Source organism: Bombyx mandarina, chromosome 03 (genome assembly GCF_030267445.1).
Source record: "Bombyx mandarina strain Sakado chromosome 03, ASM3026744v2".
NCBI classification, from domain to species: Eukaryota; Metazoa; Arthropoda; class Insecta; order Lepidoptera; family Bombycidae; genus Bombyx; species Bombyx mandarina.
This window is the reverse complement of record NC_143210.1, coordinates 3,469,959-3,487,312: the sequence shown is the minus strand read 5'-3', so window position 1 is coordinate 3,487,312 and position 17,354 is coordinate 3,469,959. Positions and strand designations below refer to the sequence as shown.

The following is a 17,354-nucleotide window of genomic DNA, read 5'->3' as shown; positions in this document are numbered from 1 at the left end:
CCACCCTCACGGCAGATCCGGTGATTTTGTCCTCTACAAAAAAATGTAAGGAGTTCATCCACGCGACCCGCACTCACATAGATAGATACCCTCCAGCCCTTATAATCTAGATTTTCGGATAACTATGTTTTGTGACGAACTTCAAACTCCACAGTGATCTAGGCGTCAAACCCTTATGTCCTGAAACCTGAAGTCAACACTGGAATGCTGCTCCGATAAGGCGATATGACACAACAACCGTCTCATCGTGGCCACCGCAGACTACAATCTGAACCGAGCTCACTCAGTAGCCAGTCACCATCACAGGCATAGGGACCCTGGTCATCGTCTACTCATCTGATATGCTGCTGAGATACAATCATAGGTCCCAATTTAGAGGGGACATCGGACTGTAGGCTAGTAGCGATATACAAGTTGTGATGGCTCTAGTTACCACTTAAAACCAAATAGGCCGTGAGCTCGTACATCATAGATACAAAAAAAAAGTACCTACACATTTATATAATATACTCTATGACAATCTGAAATTACTGACTCATTTTATCCTATAATGTTATCTTATACCTTTAGACGAGCAATTCTTGTATATTATATATAATCTGAATCTCGGAAACGGCTCCGATGATTCAGTATAGAGGGGATTTCGGGGGCGATAAATCGATCTAGCTACGATTTATTTTCAGAAAATGTTGTTTTATTCGTGTTTTCAATAATCAACTCTTCCCGACATCTATTGGCGAATAATAATATTATTTTTCTTAATTGAGGGCAACTAACGGCTTTAAAGACACAACAAGATGGCGTTATCATCTAGTTTATCCTATAGCAGGTAAAATCGTTTAATGGCACTACATTCTAAAACAAGATTTGTTCACTAAAATTAGGTTCATTTTTTATACCGGATATAAGTGGTACATACGTCGTCAGAAAGCATAATTTAAGATATTAGGAAATTAAATTTTAATTACAATTTTTCGGGTCACCGTGTATTCATTAGCAAATCCAGTTGGCGTCGAAACCAAAAAAAAAAACATATATAATAAAGTATGGTAGCAGGAGAAGAAAAGATCTACAAAGACTTCTAAAAGTCATTGAACTTTACCCTGAACGTCTTAGTCCAACTTGACGGAGCAGGTCCTAGATTAAGACAAGCATTTAAAATTGAATAAACCGGTTTTAGAGCAGCCTGGCGACAACGACAAACTGGATTATTTGAAGTGTAGGTATTGCATGCGGCGTTGAAGGGTAACAACATAAGGGCCGTTTGAAATTTCAATAATACAAAATGATAACAAAAAAGAATACTGAATTCACCAAAATAAAATTGAGAGTATGATCAATTAAATCAATTAAATATGCATCATTGAGTATAAGTCAAAACGTCTTTAGGTATGTTAATAAAATTCTTATGGGGTCATATAAGACGCATAAAGAAAATAAAAACCGCCACATCTAAAATGTTCTGAGTTAGCACACATAAAAAAGCTGTCGAATTTCGAACAATATATCCTTTATTGGAGTCTTTTGTAACAGTGTTTAATTTTCTTTCTTTAGTTCTGGTGCCTCTTCTTTGCCCTGGTCTGATTACTAGTTTTTATCGCAGTATGAAATATCAGTGTTAAATATTATAATATGATTTTAAAATTTATATTCTAAATGCTAAATGCTAAATATTAACTGAAATTTCTTTAAAAATTGTATGAGAAAAGTAACGCTCCGAAATTAGTATCAATGACGATCTAAAGCATAAATTTCTGTTAAGGAATTTTCAATACTAAAGTCTACTAAATACTAAAGCTGTATCAAACAAACACTTCGCAAACAACACAGATTTTTCAAACATTGTTTTATTTTAGAGAACTTTAGATAGTACCTACGTAATTTAAAAAAACTTTACAAGAGTAATACTAGATTTAAGTGACGTATATTAAAATGATGACATAAAGGACAGTCAGTATTCAGTAATTAACGCTTTACAGATGTAATTATGCTTCATGAAACTGTATCGAAATCGTGTCAAAATAAATACAGCAAAGAATAACAACAATTATCGTCCATCTATATTACACTATCCAAATGATTCAACGACACCACAGAATTTACTAGGTACTTCGAAAGATATCCCACCCTCAGACACAGCCCACTGAGTTTCTCGCCGGATTTTATCAGTGGGTCCCGTTTCCGATCCGTTAGTATATTTTGCGAAGCACGGCTCTTGCTAGGGCTCGTGTTAGCAACGTCGTCAGGTTTGAGCCCCGTGAGCTCACCTACCAGTTAAGGTTACGCTGATATAGCCTCTCAAGGCTATCACATTAGGTAGGAAAAAAATAATCGAAAGAAGTTTAAATGCATCCAATTTTTACAACTAGCGCTTTTAATGTATGACGAATGAGTAGGTACTAGTAATATCTTAGTAATTCTCTCATGTATATTAAAAAATACTCGCCCTAACGTAAACGTTTATAGACAAATATTTAGTTTAATAGTCACCAGCTTGTACGAGTTTGAATGTTATGCAGGCTGCATTATTGCAATACTGACAATAATTGTAGCATATAATTGTTGGGCGACATTACAATCTGCTTAGTGCTAAATGGTTAGAAGCCCATAAATATCACAACGTGAGTGCCAAAGATCAAAATGTCAATTGCATTGCATGACGAATATGTATCCTACTCTTCAAATCGGAATAAAGGATAACTCCGCGGCAAAAATGGGCCGTAAATTTTTGAGTTAATTCTCCGGCTATTTCATCAGTCGCCTGTTACGATATCCGCGGAGAGATGACGCACTGTTGTTCTAGGTCGACACCACACAATCAAAAAATCTTATTACAATGAGACTTGAGTTATTAAAAAATTCTTACACTGACTTCAACAGGCAATAACATCTTCAGGACATCTACTTTCGTCTAATCCAAGAACAATAATTGCTTTTAAAAGATTTTGCAACTTCTCTACAATTATTATCTTCGATTTTTGCGAGTCATAGACATAATCAAACCCACTTTTACGGCTTAAGGTAGACATTTCTTTTATTATCATTCTATTGTTTTATAAAATTATTTATTAATAAAAACAGCATTCATAAATTTTGATATATTAGTGAGGAAAAAACCCTCAGAAGCGGATATCAAATTGGCAGTCAAACAAAACACGTCCATATTGGAATCAGATAATTTCACGGAATGATGTGATTCAGTGGTCCTCGGTCAGTGAATATAAGCGCGCTAAGGCCACGATCAATGTCAGTCTGTATGTTGTGCGAGCGCATACACATCATTTTTTAATATTATATTTTTTTTGTTTGTGTATTTTCGACGCAATGGCTTCGGCTGTGATCAGGTTTTGTGCGTTGCTGTTGGTTGCCGGAGTCTGTTTCGCCGATGTTTGTTAGTATTGTTTTAAGTATTTTTGTTTTTATTTCTTAAAACAACATTCGTATCTCGTTCTATTTTTAAATTTTTTTTGCGTTAATTATGATTTTTTTCAATGTACACATAAATCGTTCTCATTATCTTAAATTGATTGACCTAAAGAATCAGAAGTTCACTTTCAGTTTAACTTATTTATTTATTTTAACAACGGAACACTAGTCTTAAATCTAATGCTAATATAGTTACGTAATAATATATAATAGTTCTGGAACTCATAATTATTCAAAGACACGTAAGATTAACTTAAGTCACTGATTTTATAAATTAAATTAAATGTGCCATTCATATTACACAGATATTTTGAAGATTATGTTTTAGCGTATAATTTTTGACTAATAGTCATGTCCAATTCTAACTAACGCAGTACTTTTTTCAATATACTTAAGCCAACACAATACGCTATGAAAAAAAAAAGAACTGTTGACATAAATTTTCGAACAGTTTTCTTTTTTCCGCCATAATTAACAATTTACGCGTAATGAAACATATTGTACGTAGTGAATATTTTCTATTCACACTTACAGTTCTCCGAAAAACTAGATTAGAACTATTAGCTATGCTATTAGTGTAGACTTTAAGGCTGCGTGTTGCTCTGGTAAGCGCGTCACCAGCCTGTTCCAATTAAGTTGCATTTAATAATGCCCATGACTTCAATCTCAAAATGACTAATGTCTCTTCAGTATCTTAACACGCGAGTGAAGGGCTCTTATCTAACAATAACGTAAAATGAATTAAATATTCTTTAATTTAATAATTCTTTGTATGGTACATAATACCGTGATAAAAAAAAAGTTGTAAACATAGACAATTCAAAAGTATTATATTCATGAATCACCTTTGTTCTTCCCAAGTAGAATATTAAATCTATATTATTATAAAATCATGATAGAACTGTATTAAGTAATTTGATTTTAAAACTAGTTTATTCAAGTGGCCCTGGCATTGCTAATATCGATGAGCTATTGTAACCTCAATCATGAGCCATACTAGTATTATATTAATAATTGAAATAAAAAAATGTACTTTTTGGCGGGAAAGCGAGGAGTGAAGTTTTTTTTTTTTATTGCTTAGATGGGTGGATGAGCTCACAGCCCACCTGGTGTTAAGTGGTTACTGGAGCCCATAGACATCCACAACGTAAATGCGCCACCCACCTTGAGATACAAGTTCTAAGATCTCGAGTATAGTTACAACGGCTACCCCACCCTTCAAACCGAAACGCATTACTGCTTCACGGTAGAAATAGGCAGGGTGGTGGCCCACCCGCGCGGACTCACAAGAGGTCCTACCACCAGTAATTACGCAAATTATAATTTTGCGGGTTTCAATTTTATTACACGATGTTATTCCTTCACCGTGGAAGTCAATCGTGAACATTTGTTGAGTACGTATTTCATTACAAAAATTGGTACCCGCCTGCGGGATTCGAACACCGGTGCACCGCTTCAACATGAATGCACCGGACGTCTTATCCGTTAGGCCACGACGACTACAGTTACTACTACAGTAATTCTGTGAATTATTTTTATTTTCATAATTTAGTGTTTCTTCAGGTTTAAACGTATAATATTTAACGTTTAGCATCTGTGCAGGAATTTAGTATCTCGGCTATTTCGCAAAAACCCACTCAAATCTCGGTAAATTCCTTAAATTTGCTGGGACATTATTTAATTTCATCTTAACTCGTATTATTCCATTTCATTCAGTTAAATCTCAATTACAATTTTAATAAAACCAAACATCATTTTACATTTCCTATTTCATAAAACAGCGTACGTTTTCATATAACAATTGAGGGTTTTTACAAGCCCCTGACACTGGGAATAATGGCATCGTAGAAATCTAATATCATAAAAAACACATACCTATAGCTGTTTTAATTACAGAAGTTGTGTTTCTAATTCGCATAGCGTCACCTATAGGTTAAACCATACCACACACGGTAGCTACTAGTCTATCCTAATATAAAAATTTACAGTGGTTTTTACGGATGTTTCGTTATAACTACTGAACCGTGCATCCGATTGACTTGAAACTTGGTATCCATGTAGAAAATACATGTACTCAATGGATAGGCTAATATTTATATGAGTGTTGAACTCCCTAATAATAATGACAATAAATAAGAATGTTAATTTTAAATGCCCAGCGAAGCGGGCGAGTACGGCTAGTCATACATATAAATCTAATATATAAAATTCTCGTGTCACAGTTTTCGTTGCCATACTCCTCCGAAACGGCTCGACCGATTTTCGTGAATCTTAGCGTGCATATCGGTCAGGGTTGAGAATCGAACAACATCTATTTTTCATCCTCCTAAATGTTAAGGGTGGTCCACCTCTAAATTTTATTTGTTATTTTTTAGACGAAAATTTTTGTTTTTATTTTTTTATGATACAGCATACAAAAATACATACAACCCTAAATTTTCACCCTTCTACGATCAACCCTTATTTTTTATTTGCTAATTAAAAACTTTAAATTTTTTTGCGAGAATTTTGTTTTCATTTTGTCATGACGTAGAATAAAAAAAATCATATTACTCTGAAATTTTCACCCCTCTACGATCAACCCCTATTTTTATTTGTTAATTATAAACTTTAATTTTTTTGGCAAGATTTTCATTTTTATTTTTATTTTGTCATGAATTAATTCAATTGAATTAATTCATGACAAAATAAAAATAAAAATGAAAATCTTGAAAATAAAAAATCTGATGTTACTCTCAATTTTTCATCCCTCTATGATCAACCCCTATTTTTTATTTGTTACTTATAAACTTTAATTTTTTTGGCAAGTTTTTTATTTTGTTTTGTCATGACTTAAAATAAAAAAAATCATATTACTCTCAATTTTCACTCTTATACAATCAACCCCTATTTTTCCATCCCGATTAATATTTTTTTTATTCTATGCACAGATCCGCAATAAGGTTGCAAGATGGCAATCAAATATTATAATTGTAGTACGATAAATTCTTATTCAGAGTTTATAATTTCAAGTTCCTTTAATTATGATTTTTTTTAAATTGAATTTGGTCTCCCGCCCTCGCCGGTCAACTACTGATCAACTATCAATCGATCAGCTATCCCCGCCAGGTGTCACCACTCATCCAGCAAACATCACGTAGTAGGGATGAGAACGAAGCCGGTCTCCTGTCTTACTTACTCACTATACATCATAGATTATACACTTAATATATTTGAGACATACTATACATTTTTCAGCCATGTTTTATTGGTTTTATTTGTGTATCAATAGTATGTTCAGTAGGTCTGAGAATTAGCTACTATCTATTTTTCATACCCCTAAGTGAAAAGGGTGGTCTACCCCAAACATTTATTTTTTATTTTAATTTTTTGGATATTTTTTTTGTTTATGATGAGGTATTATGTGGTTAAGTGAGGTTTTTTTTTTCTCAGTAGAATTTCCCTAGAAATCTTATTTAAGGCAACACAACGTTTGCCGGGTCAGCTAGTGTCATATAAATATGAACTTGTAATGTGTAATGTATTGAATAATTTATGTCGGAAATCCTGGTCTGACTAGTCGATTCTCCCACGTAAAGTTCATGTAAATGTCAGTTCGTATGTTATTGTTTTTGTTTGTATTTTTTTCCATCTCAAGGTGGGTGGGTCTTCCACATTGCAGCCCTACCTAGCCCTGATGTCTATGGGCTCTGGCCTGAACACTAGCCGTAGACCGTGAGCTCGTTAAATATAAGCAATAAAAAACACCAATTTATTATTGATATATTTGGTGCTAGGTTATCGCGGGTTAAAAAAATACATTTTGGTCAATCTTGTTCTACTTACCGAAAACTTTGACAAAATACAGATAAATAAATATTTTGGTGAAAAAATAATGTGTAACCCAATTGAACTTAACACTGCATCAATTTAATCATTTTATTCAAACAACTGCAAGTTTTAATTTATATAAGTAACATTTAACGCTATGAATAACTTCTCTTTGATCTATTTGATCTTTCTATCTATTTGATCGTTAATTCCTAAATTGCTTCGTTCCTTAATTCAATGTTTGTTGCATGAAATGTGTTCACTATAAAGCCTTTGCTCGCCCAACTGTCCTGGTGAAACTGGAATGGCCATCGGGTCACCAGTAATCGTTCCTTCCGAAAAAAAGTAATGTGTTCTCGAAGACTTGCGACCGCAAGAACTATTAGATATTCTTGTGGTAAACGTATAAATCAACAAAACTGTCCTAAATTAAACAGATCCACGACACCTTTGTCTTTCCTTAAAAAATACATCTAATAACCCCTATACAAATATTAACAAGAAAAATGATCTCTAGAAATTTTCAGCCTGGGTTAAACGTCAATTTAAGTCTACATTCCCAACATCTTTGTCATTGCTTATATAAAAAAATATTTAGTAAATGTCCATAGATATAATAACTTCATGGGGATATTTTTGTAACTACCACTACATATTTCCGAAGCAACAATGTAATCCCATATCAAGGCATTAATTCTTAATCGTTAAATTAATTGCTCATCGATCATTGTCATCTGATCTTTGCAATTACTAATGCATTGAATGCTATTGTTACCAATATAACTTTATAATTAACATGGAAATCTAGTTTGCTATTAATCATTCAGCTAATGTATGCTTAACATACCAACCACTATTCAAAGAATATGACAGAAAAACATAAAATATGGGCATTCTCCGGTTTCCGCAATCGCAAATATGACGTGTCACGTAAATGAACTTCAATCAATATTATCCGACGTGTCTAATCATTTATAATATTCATGACGGTAGTGGTCCGTGTCCAATTGTTAAGTATTCATTAAATGAATATTGTAGACATTAACGACTTTCTAATATTATAAAAAAAAAGTAATTACCCGAATCAAAAATTAAAGTAATAATTCATTTGTCCTGGTGAATCTGATCAAGCAAAAACAATTAAATTTCTGTATTCTTTTCGATCCTTGATACATTGGAAAATTTTAAAGGAAAGTCACTGAAAATTACGTAAAAAGGTTTAATTACAAAAACACAGATCAAGCTTGTAAAAAAGTGCTAATAGATCATATTTTAACCCCCACAAGCAATCGAATTAAAAAATAAGTTGAAAACTAATTACTAGTAATAAATTACAGAATGAACACGTGAAAAATATTTTTCATTACTTTAGGGATTTATTGACTAGTTATCATGTTATATAAAATTTCATCACAAAAAAAAACTAAGGCAAAGGACTCGTAATTGGCATTTGTTGTCTGTTAATGTATATTCTTTGGTCGTGGCTGGCAAAGGACTCGGCAAAGGCAAAGGACTCGTAATTGGCATTTGTTGTCTGTTAATGTATATTCTTTGGTCGTGGCTGGCAAAGGACTCGGCAAAGGCAAAGGACTCGTAATTGGCATTTTTTGTCTGTTAATGTATATTCTTTGGTCGTGGCTGGCAAAGGACTCGGCTAAGCACAAAGGACTCGTAATTGGCATTTGTTGTCTGTTAATGTATATTCTTTGGTCGTGGCTGGTTGGAGATCTCTGAAAGCATATTCTTAGTAACATTTTAAGTAGCACTAGACATGCCCCGCGGTTTCACATGCGTTATATACAAATATATTCAGAATTATTATATTAGAATATAGTTAGAATATAATTCAGAAAATGAAAGACTTGGCGTATTTTCGGGATAAAAGTTTACTTATATCAATCTCCGGTCCAGACTACCAACTAATTTTTAGAAATGTCAAATCATGAAACAGACAATACTGTCGTATTTTTAAATAGAGATAAACCCGGCGTTGACCGGGTCATGTCACTTACCCCGATAAACAGTATCCAAGTTATAAACTACCCATAAGAGAGACTTCATTCAATTAATTCTCTTCAGCCATTTATGCGTGACTGTATAACAAACGTACAAATGTACGAGCTCCCATTTTTAGGACATTATTTAGTGTACAATCTTTGTTGCAACCGGATGCAAGTTATTGCAACCTGTTGCATCGGCACGGCTAGATTCAACAGCTCAAGATCAAGGCTGTATGATATTATTATATTTAAAAAAGTTTCGGACTAATCTTAGCTATAGGAATATGTATAATGACCCCAAAAATAAGATCTGATAAAATAGCTGTTGGTTTAGACGAGTACCTATAATAATAATGAGGATTCCAAGATTACATTTGACTAATGTTTTGCCTGATATTTTCGAGCGACACATAAATGTATCTGTCAACTTTCCCAAAAAGATAAAGCATAACGAATTTGAGTCGATGTGGCTTAAAGGATGAGTCGCCCTACATACAGACGGTCTACATAAACTTTTGTGATGAAAAATATTTACTTAACTCGTGTTGACGACTGACTTTCATGATGAAGGAATAAACATCATGTAATAAAAGTCAAACCCGCAAAAAAAATCTACATAATTACTAAGCAATTGAGACATAGACAAGCCTCAAGCCTCAAGGTGAAGCATTCACATTGTGATGTCTCTGGGCTGCAGTAATCACTTAACAGCAGGTGGGCTGTATGTTCGTTCACTCGTCCAAGCAATAAAAATAAGAGATGCTTTTTTTATATTCAATGAACCTGGTGCGTAATTTATTAAAAGCTATAAATGTAATTAATATTGTTTCCGGGTTATCTTACTTGCAGATAATGCACTGATGCTACATATCTGATGTGTGCAGTCAATGTCAATGGAAACAACTTTATAATTGAATCTATTAAAACATCGACAAATACAATATTCCTTTTATAAATTTGCATAAATTTTCGTTTACAAATCAGCAGCATCTTTTGTTAAGTTTTTTTTAAACTTGCACGCGATGACTCACTGACTGACGCATGTACCTGTTATTGAAAAAATAATTACAAATGTCTATGCCAGGCCACTCACAAAGAGGAACCTCTTGCCGATTTCGTAATAGAACACTATTTAAATCACGGTAAAAACCAAACGGACTTGTCTATTACATTTCGCGAGTTCCGGTAACTTCAAGGAATTCTGTAATCTATTTTTAAAAATGATTTCAGTAGGGAATACGTGAAACGTATTGGTTAAGATAGGGGTAACTCTTTGCTATGAGGAGGCAGTCTCCTCCCGGTGATGGTCACGGGGCGACCTAAGGGGGTTGAGACTGCGCCGCACGCTACCGTCACTCTAGCGCGCTGGCACCAGGAGGACGGGACGACGCGTCGGCGGCTGCGGACTGCGATGCGGTCCGCTTTTTCGTCGTCGCTGTCGTCGCCGAACATACTGTGGAAGAGCAACCCGGTCGGCGGTGTATCCCGTTCCGACCCGGCAGGCTGGTTCTGGCCCAGCGGGGTATCCCGGAACACCAGCGGCATCGCCCGGGCGGCCTGAAGGGCCGCCGTACCGCGGAGACTGACGTCGTTGGTCGTCGACTATCGCCTCGACGACCCGTCGGTCGGGCGTCCTCGGGGTGGCGCCGCGTGTCTGGTTGTAGTGTTGACCGCGGGAACCCCCCTACTCTGACCGGGTTTTGACCCCGGACGGAGATCGGACGCCGGGTGTAAGAGTGCAGGGGAGTCGTTTAGTGGGTGGGCCCTAAATTCCTTGGGCCCGCGGTCTGCTCTCAACACCTGCAGATCGTTGAGTCTCACATACCCCGCGCGCCCCCTAGGCGCGGGGACCTCGTAGGAGGTTCGGCCCTCGGCCCGAAAAAAAAAAAAAAAGGGGTAACTCTTTGCGCAGAACATTTTCAGGTCATTAACACCCTAACGACACTGCCTCTATGTACCACGAACCATATAAGTGAAAACAGTATTGGTTTGGTTTGCTGTATACGCTTGCTCCAACTTTAGGAACAAAACGCAAGATCAATTCGCGACAGACATTTAACAGATACCTAACCCTGCGTAATCGAGTCAGACCTACAAAATGCACTCGAGCTAAAATTCCATAGCATAAAAGACAAATTTCTTTGGAGAAAAAAGCCTTGAGTAGTCTGGGCCTTGACCCGAACTCCGGATCCGTCACTGTGCCAGCAAACAAGCAAGCAGCAATTTACATAAATATTTCGTTATGTTTGCCACGTACCACAATCGAATACCTACTGCATTATTTTATTGAGGCATCATTTTTATTAGAACTTTTATTAAGGTTTTGAACTTCGTATTTCACCGCTGTTTGAGAGTCAATGACATTTTTTTGATAAATAAATTAAATTTATTTGACATTTCAGTCCGGTGTTGCAATGTTCAATCGATTGATTTTCTTTTTTTTTTGTTCAAATATTGTTAATCATTGACCTTGGTATAAATAATTACAAATTATAAAAAACTTAGTAAACCTTAAGAGTTATAGCTACTGTTTGAAATAAAATGCTGTGTATGTTTGAAAGAAAGGAGTAATGAGTACCCTGTGAAGATATCCAACAATAACTTGGACCTCACACAAGCCTATCTTCAGCCAAAAGATTCTTGATGCCTGGTACCATTTACGAATTCTTGATTACAGCGGAACTCCCCCCTGTGACGGAGGTGTGTCTTGGCTGTATTTGCCAGGCTATCTCTGGATGCAAACAAGGTCTGCAGTGCGAGGGTGAGACGTGCGGCCTCTTCCGCATCACATGGGGCTACTGGGCTGATGCCGGAAAACCCACTATCAATGGTCTTTCACCTGACGCTCCGGATGGTAAGTTTTTACTGCGACACAGGCATTTAATCATTATCGCGCTGATAGCCTTGCGGTAACGAGCTAACTTGGACCTCATTGTTTAGTCTTTCTGCCACCTTGAGGTCGAAGTCTCAATTGAATTGCATGAGGTCTATGATCATCTAAAAATTGGAACGCGTTACTGCTTAGCGGCATAAATATGTAGAATGGTAGTAGTACCTACCTGTGCTTAGTTATAACATATTCTAACACAGTACCCTCACGAAACACTGCTGCTCATTCTCTGGTGAATCTCTTATTTGCCTTTTACGACAACTACGGGAGTAGACGGTGTGGTGAGCACGGTCATATTCCAGACAGGACTGCAAATACCCGAAAATTATGGAAGCAGAATATCGTTTTTTTTTTCATTATCATAAACAATTACATCATAAGCCCTAGCCTATTAACTATAATGATAATATATACGAAATTCCTGACAAGGTCAACTTCTAACAGCGATGACAAATTTTTATGTAATGGAAAACTCGATTTCTTACACCTAACCTTGATTCCTAAAACAAAAATTCCTCAACGTTCTTTTGTTATTTTTAAATCTATACAAAAATCTTAAAACTATTTTTCTTCTGAACGTTTCTAAATTATTCGAGAATTTGATTAAAATTAATGTTGAAACTCCTTTCTCACATAGCATAGATAATACCTAGCCTTAATAATTAATAAAAATCATTACATAGGTATGTACATTAATAAATAATTATTACATTTATGTTTTATTTTGTCATTGTACCATATATATCACCTGATCACCAGATCAATCATCAATTAGCCAATATTTTATCAATTTGGCGTCACTAGTACTATTTACTAACAGTGAAAATGATTTACCAAAATAGCTTTCATTAATATTTAGAATCGGGAGTACTAAAAAAAATGTTGCCCAGTAAGTTTGTGTTTTTGGTTCGCGACCTTTATTTCGTATTTCAATTGCTTTGTTGGTCCGGTCGTTAATAACCTTGACTACTTATCACAGGACTGATCCCTGGTTGGCGTATTTTAAGATATCTTATAGATATTCAAAATATATATTGTTTTTTATCTACTCGCCTCGTGTGGGTTTTCAGCAATAACAAAGAAATTCTTGTCTAGGGCTGCTGGAATTTAATATGTTTTTTTTTATTTTTTATTGCTCATATGGGTAGACGAACTCACAGCCCACCTGGTGTTAAGTGGTTACTGGAGCCTATAGACAACTACAACGTAAATGCGTCACCCACCTTGAGATATAAGTCCTAAGGTCTCAGTATAGTTAGTTACAACGGCTGCTCCACCCTTAAACCGAAACGCATTACTCCTTCACGGCAGAAATGCGGTAGGCAGCGGCTTGGCTCTGCCCCTGGCATTGCTGAAATCCATGGGCGACGGAAACCACTCACCATCAGGTGGGCCGTATGCTCGTCTGCCTACAAGGGCAATAAAAAAAAAAAAATAAAAAAAAATTGGCAGGACGGTGGTACCTACCCGTGCGGACTCACAAGAGGTCCTACCACCAGTAATTACGCAAATTATAATTTTGCGGGTTTGATTTTTATTACACGATGCTTGCTATTCCTTCGCCGTGGAAGTCAATCGTGAACATTTGTTAAGTGTGTATTTCATTAGATAAAATGGTACCCGCCTGCGGGATATGAACACCGCTGCATCGCTACATACGAATGCATCGGGCGTCTTATCCTTTAGGCCACGACGACTTCGAAATGTTTTTATAAAATTATATTTCTCATAAATAGTCGATGATAATTTGTCGCTGCCCTAATTTAAGACCATAGAGCACTCATATGAATAATAAAATGTATAAAATATGATATTAAAAAATTAATAAAAAAAATTCGAAAGAGGTTTTATTGGGTCGTACTTAAATTTTTTTTTTATTATTTTCAGCCTACTCTAGCTGCACTGTAGACCCGTACTGCGCCGCGCAGACCGTCCAAAACTACATGAAAAGATTTGGCCAGGTAAGACGAAACCCATTATAAATTTTAATTTCGTAGAAAAACATAATTTGTAATAATAATGCTATTTTTTGTGTCACCTCTATGGACTCCTAAGCCATTTTTCCGATAGTTTCGAAACTTGGTACAGTTATAGACGGGCCAAGATTTTTTTATACTACTATTTACTATAGTAAATTAGTTCTAAATAATATTGAAGTTTCCGACACGAGACACATAAAGTTGCATCCACTTTTTAGTATATCGAATTAGCTTTTTTTATAAAGTCTCTAAAGACCAATTAGATACGATTAAAATTTCGTTATTTCGTTAAGGTGAATTTACATTACGAAATTAGTGGTATGAAATTAATTTCGTGACATTAGTTTTACCAACAGTTTCACGTGTAATTTAATACTTTCGTAATGCATGCATTAAGTTCATGCATGCAAATCAGTTTCGTGCCCTGCACGATTTTTTGGTGAAATTAGTGTCATGCAACTAATTTCATAGTGCAGACGCGACGTGAAACTAATGTCGCGAAAGGGCCTGCGCTGTGCGGACGTGTGTATTGTTAGTTCGGACGCGCTTCAAGCGTTGAAAATGGCAAACCAACAATGGAGTATAGAAAAAAAAATTGATCTTAATGAATATCAGCGACAAGGGTGTCTCTGGGACTCGAAACACCTACAGTAAAAAATCAAAATTATCTTCACTCATTCGAAAATAGTTTTTATAACTCTCAGGATCTTCATCTGCTAATTCAGAGACTAACTTCATTGCACCTAAATACCTTCTTGTTGACCATCCTTGAATCTACCAAATTTTTTTTTGATAGTATTTTTTTAAGTTTGTAGGTATAATATACCTATAAACTTAAAATGAAGAAATGCTTATATTATAAGAAATGCTTATATTATAAACATTTCTTTAGCTACATTGAATATAGCAAATTATAACTTTGATGCTGAAGGCGCCATGGTTACTGCGATACTGTGGATTTCGCGACACTAATTTTTTAACGAAATTACTTTCGCATATATCGAAACTACTTTCGTGAAACTGAGCTCAACATGCATGACACTAATTTCGTAATGTAAATCCCGCATTATCTATAATAGTAACTACATTTTAACCAACTTACCATACCATAAATTCTAAAATGGATTGGGATAAAAGTTCTATAATTAATAAAGTACATAATTATGCCTTAAAAGATTAGGCAAACGTTGTAATCGTAACGAGAAATCTAACTATGGTGTTCGAATCCTGCAGGCAAGTGCCTTTTTTTCACTAATTAATTGTACAATGAAGGAATAATATCTTGTACCCCATCTGGTAGAATAAGGGGATAAGATAAAACCGAACAACAATGAACAAACAATTGAATAAAACGAGAATCAAGACGCTTAAATCTTTAGCATAAGATAGATAATCTACATTTACATATCTAAACTTGGTATCCTTCTCAGGACAATAGCTTATAAACTATACAATGGGATTAATAATGTTTCGTATTAGCTTCATGTATGGAAGATCCAGTAGGCTTTTTATATTATACATTGTACCTAAGACTGTCAATTGTTATAATTAGCATACGTGCGGTGACATCACCGACAAATAACAATATGGTGGTTACCTCGAACTCCATAATAAATATCATGTCCATGACGTTATGCGGGATCGGAATCACATATTTGTAGAATAAGAAGTTTAAGAAGGGATCGCGGCGCATATAATTAAACTATTCTATTGTACCAAAATCTTCTGTTAATTGAATATCAAATCTTTGACATCTTTTTTACGTCTTGCTCATTCAACCATCATCGCCATCTCCCTTTTGTCTGTCATTCTGTCGGTGATTCTCTTTTCCATTTCTTACCATTTTCACTCACGTCACGGTGGGCCGTATGCTCGTCTGCCTAAAAAGGCAATAAAAAAAAAACTTAGCGCTCCTGTTTTCATCATACGAATCCTACATACATATTTAATATTTTAATCAAAATATGGCGTTTAATATGGACTAGAGAAAAAATTCCGTCGCTTTTTTACGTACGACAATATTGTGGAAGACATTTTCGGTGTGTACGTTTGACAATTTCATTGATGCCCCATTTGGATATGATTCATTAAAAGTGTGTACGTTTGATAGTTTCATTGATGCCCCATTAGGGTATGATTAATTAAAAATAATAAAAAGTTCGCGTACAACTTGGTGCACGTGAATGAAGTGAAACTTCTTTTTCGATGTGTAGTATTGTGGTTTTCTTCATTATTCATCCTTATTTCAGATTGCTCTTGTAATAGGGAATGCTGTGTATAAGAGATGCGACATCTTCAACATCTACCACTAGATCGGAAACGCGACCCACTGAGAAGATCCGGCGAGAAACTCAGTGGGCTGTGTCTATGGATATCTCTTTAGTGACGCCGTATTTGCTATTGAATTTCCTCCGCATCTGCGATCTTTAAACGCGAACATCGTAAAATTTATATTTATTATATTTTTAGGACTGCAACGGCGACGGAGTGGTCAACTGCTATGACTACATGGCGATCCACAAGAAGGGAGGCTACGGGTGCACCGGCGAACTTCCTTTTAACTATGTAAACGTGTTTAACCAGTGCATCAATGTCTTCGCGCAGTACCGATCTTAAATAGCTTTGTCTAATCAAAAACCCGACCAAATTACTGTAACCTGCCACTGTTTTATGGTAATCCGTCATAGTTTCCATCAACGCCAATATTCTTTTTACGATTAATCTCTACAATTCATCTAGAATTGGAATAAAGATGTTCATATAAAAGCATTTTCATCAAACGGTTCTTCTCGTGTATTCGAAATACAAATTGGAAAATGTAATTTAATAGAAAATATATATTTTTTTAACAATCAGAATAAACTAGTCTTTAGAATAAACCCATCGTTTTAATTCACGAATCAAAAACTGACCGTAATGGCTAAATAAGTACAAACAAGTAAGTATGAAGTCGTCGTGGCCTAAAGGATAAGACGGTGCATTCGTATCTTGCGATGCACCGGTGCTCGAATCTCGCAAGCAGGTACCAATTTGTGTAATGAAATACGTACTCAACAAATGTTCACGAGTCACGTCTGCGCTGCAGGAATAACATCGTGTAATAATAATCAAACCCGCAACATTTTAATTTGCATAATTATTGGTGGTAGGACGTCTTGTGAGTCCGCACGGGTAGGTACTACCACCCTGCCTGTTTCCGCCGTGATACGGTAATGCTTTTCGGCTTGAAAGGTGAAGTAGTCGTTGTAC

The 17,354-nt window shown here is 35.7% G+C and overlaps 1 protein-coding gene across 1 annotated transcript; it reads left to right on the top strand.

The window, feature by feature from the left end:
• The first annotated feature begins 3,230 nt into the window (after positions 1 to 3,230).
• Positions 3,231 to 16,984, top strand: LOC114252125 (lysozyme). The gene is made up of 4 exons (XM_028186635.2): positions 3,231 to 3,391; positions 11,914 to 12,090; positions 14,014 to 14,087; positions 16,575 to 16,984. The coding sequence occupies exons 1-4, from the start codon at positions 3,325 to 3,327 to the stop codon at positions 16,719 to 16,721; spliced, it is 465 nt and encodes a 154-aa protein (XP_028042436.2). The 5' UTR covers positions 3,231 to 3,324; the 3' UTR covers positions 16,722 to 16,984.
• Positions 16,985 to 17,354: the final 370 nt, after the last annotated feature.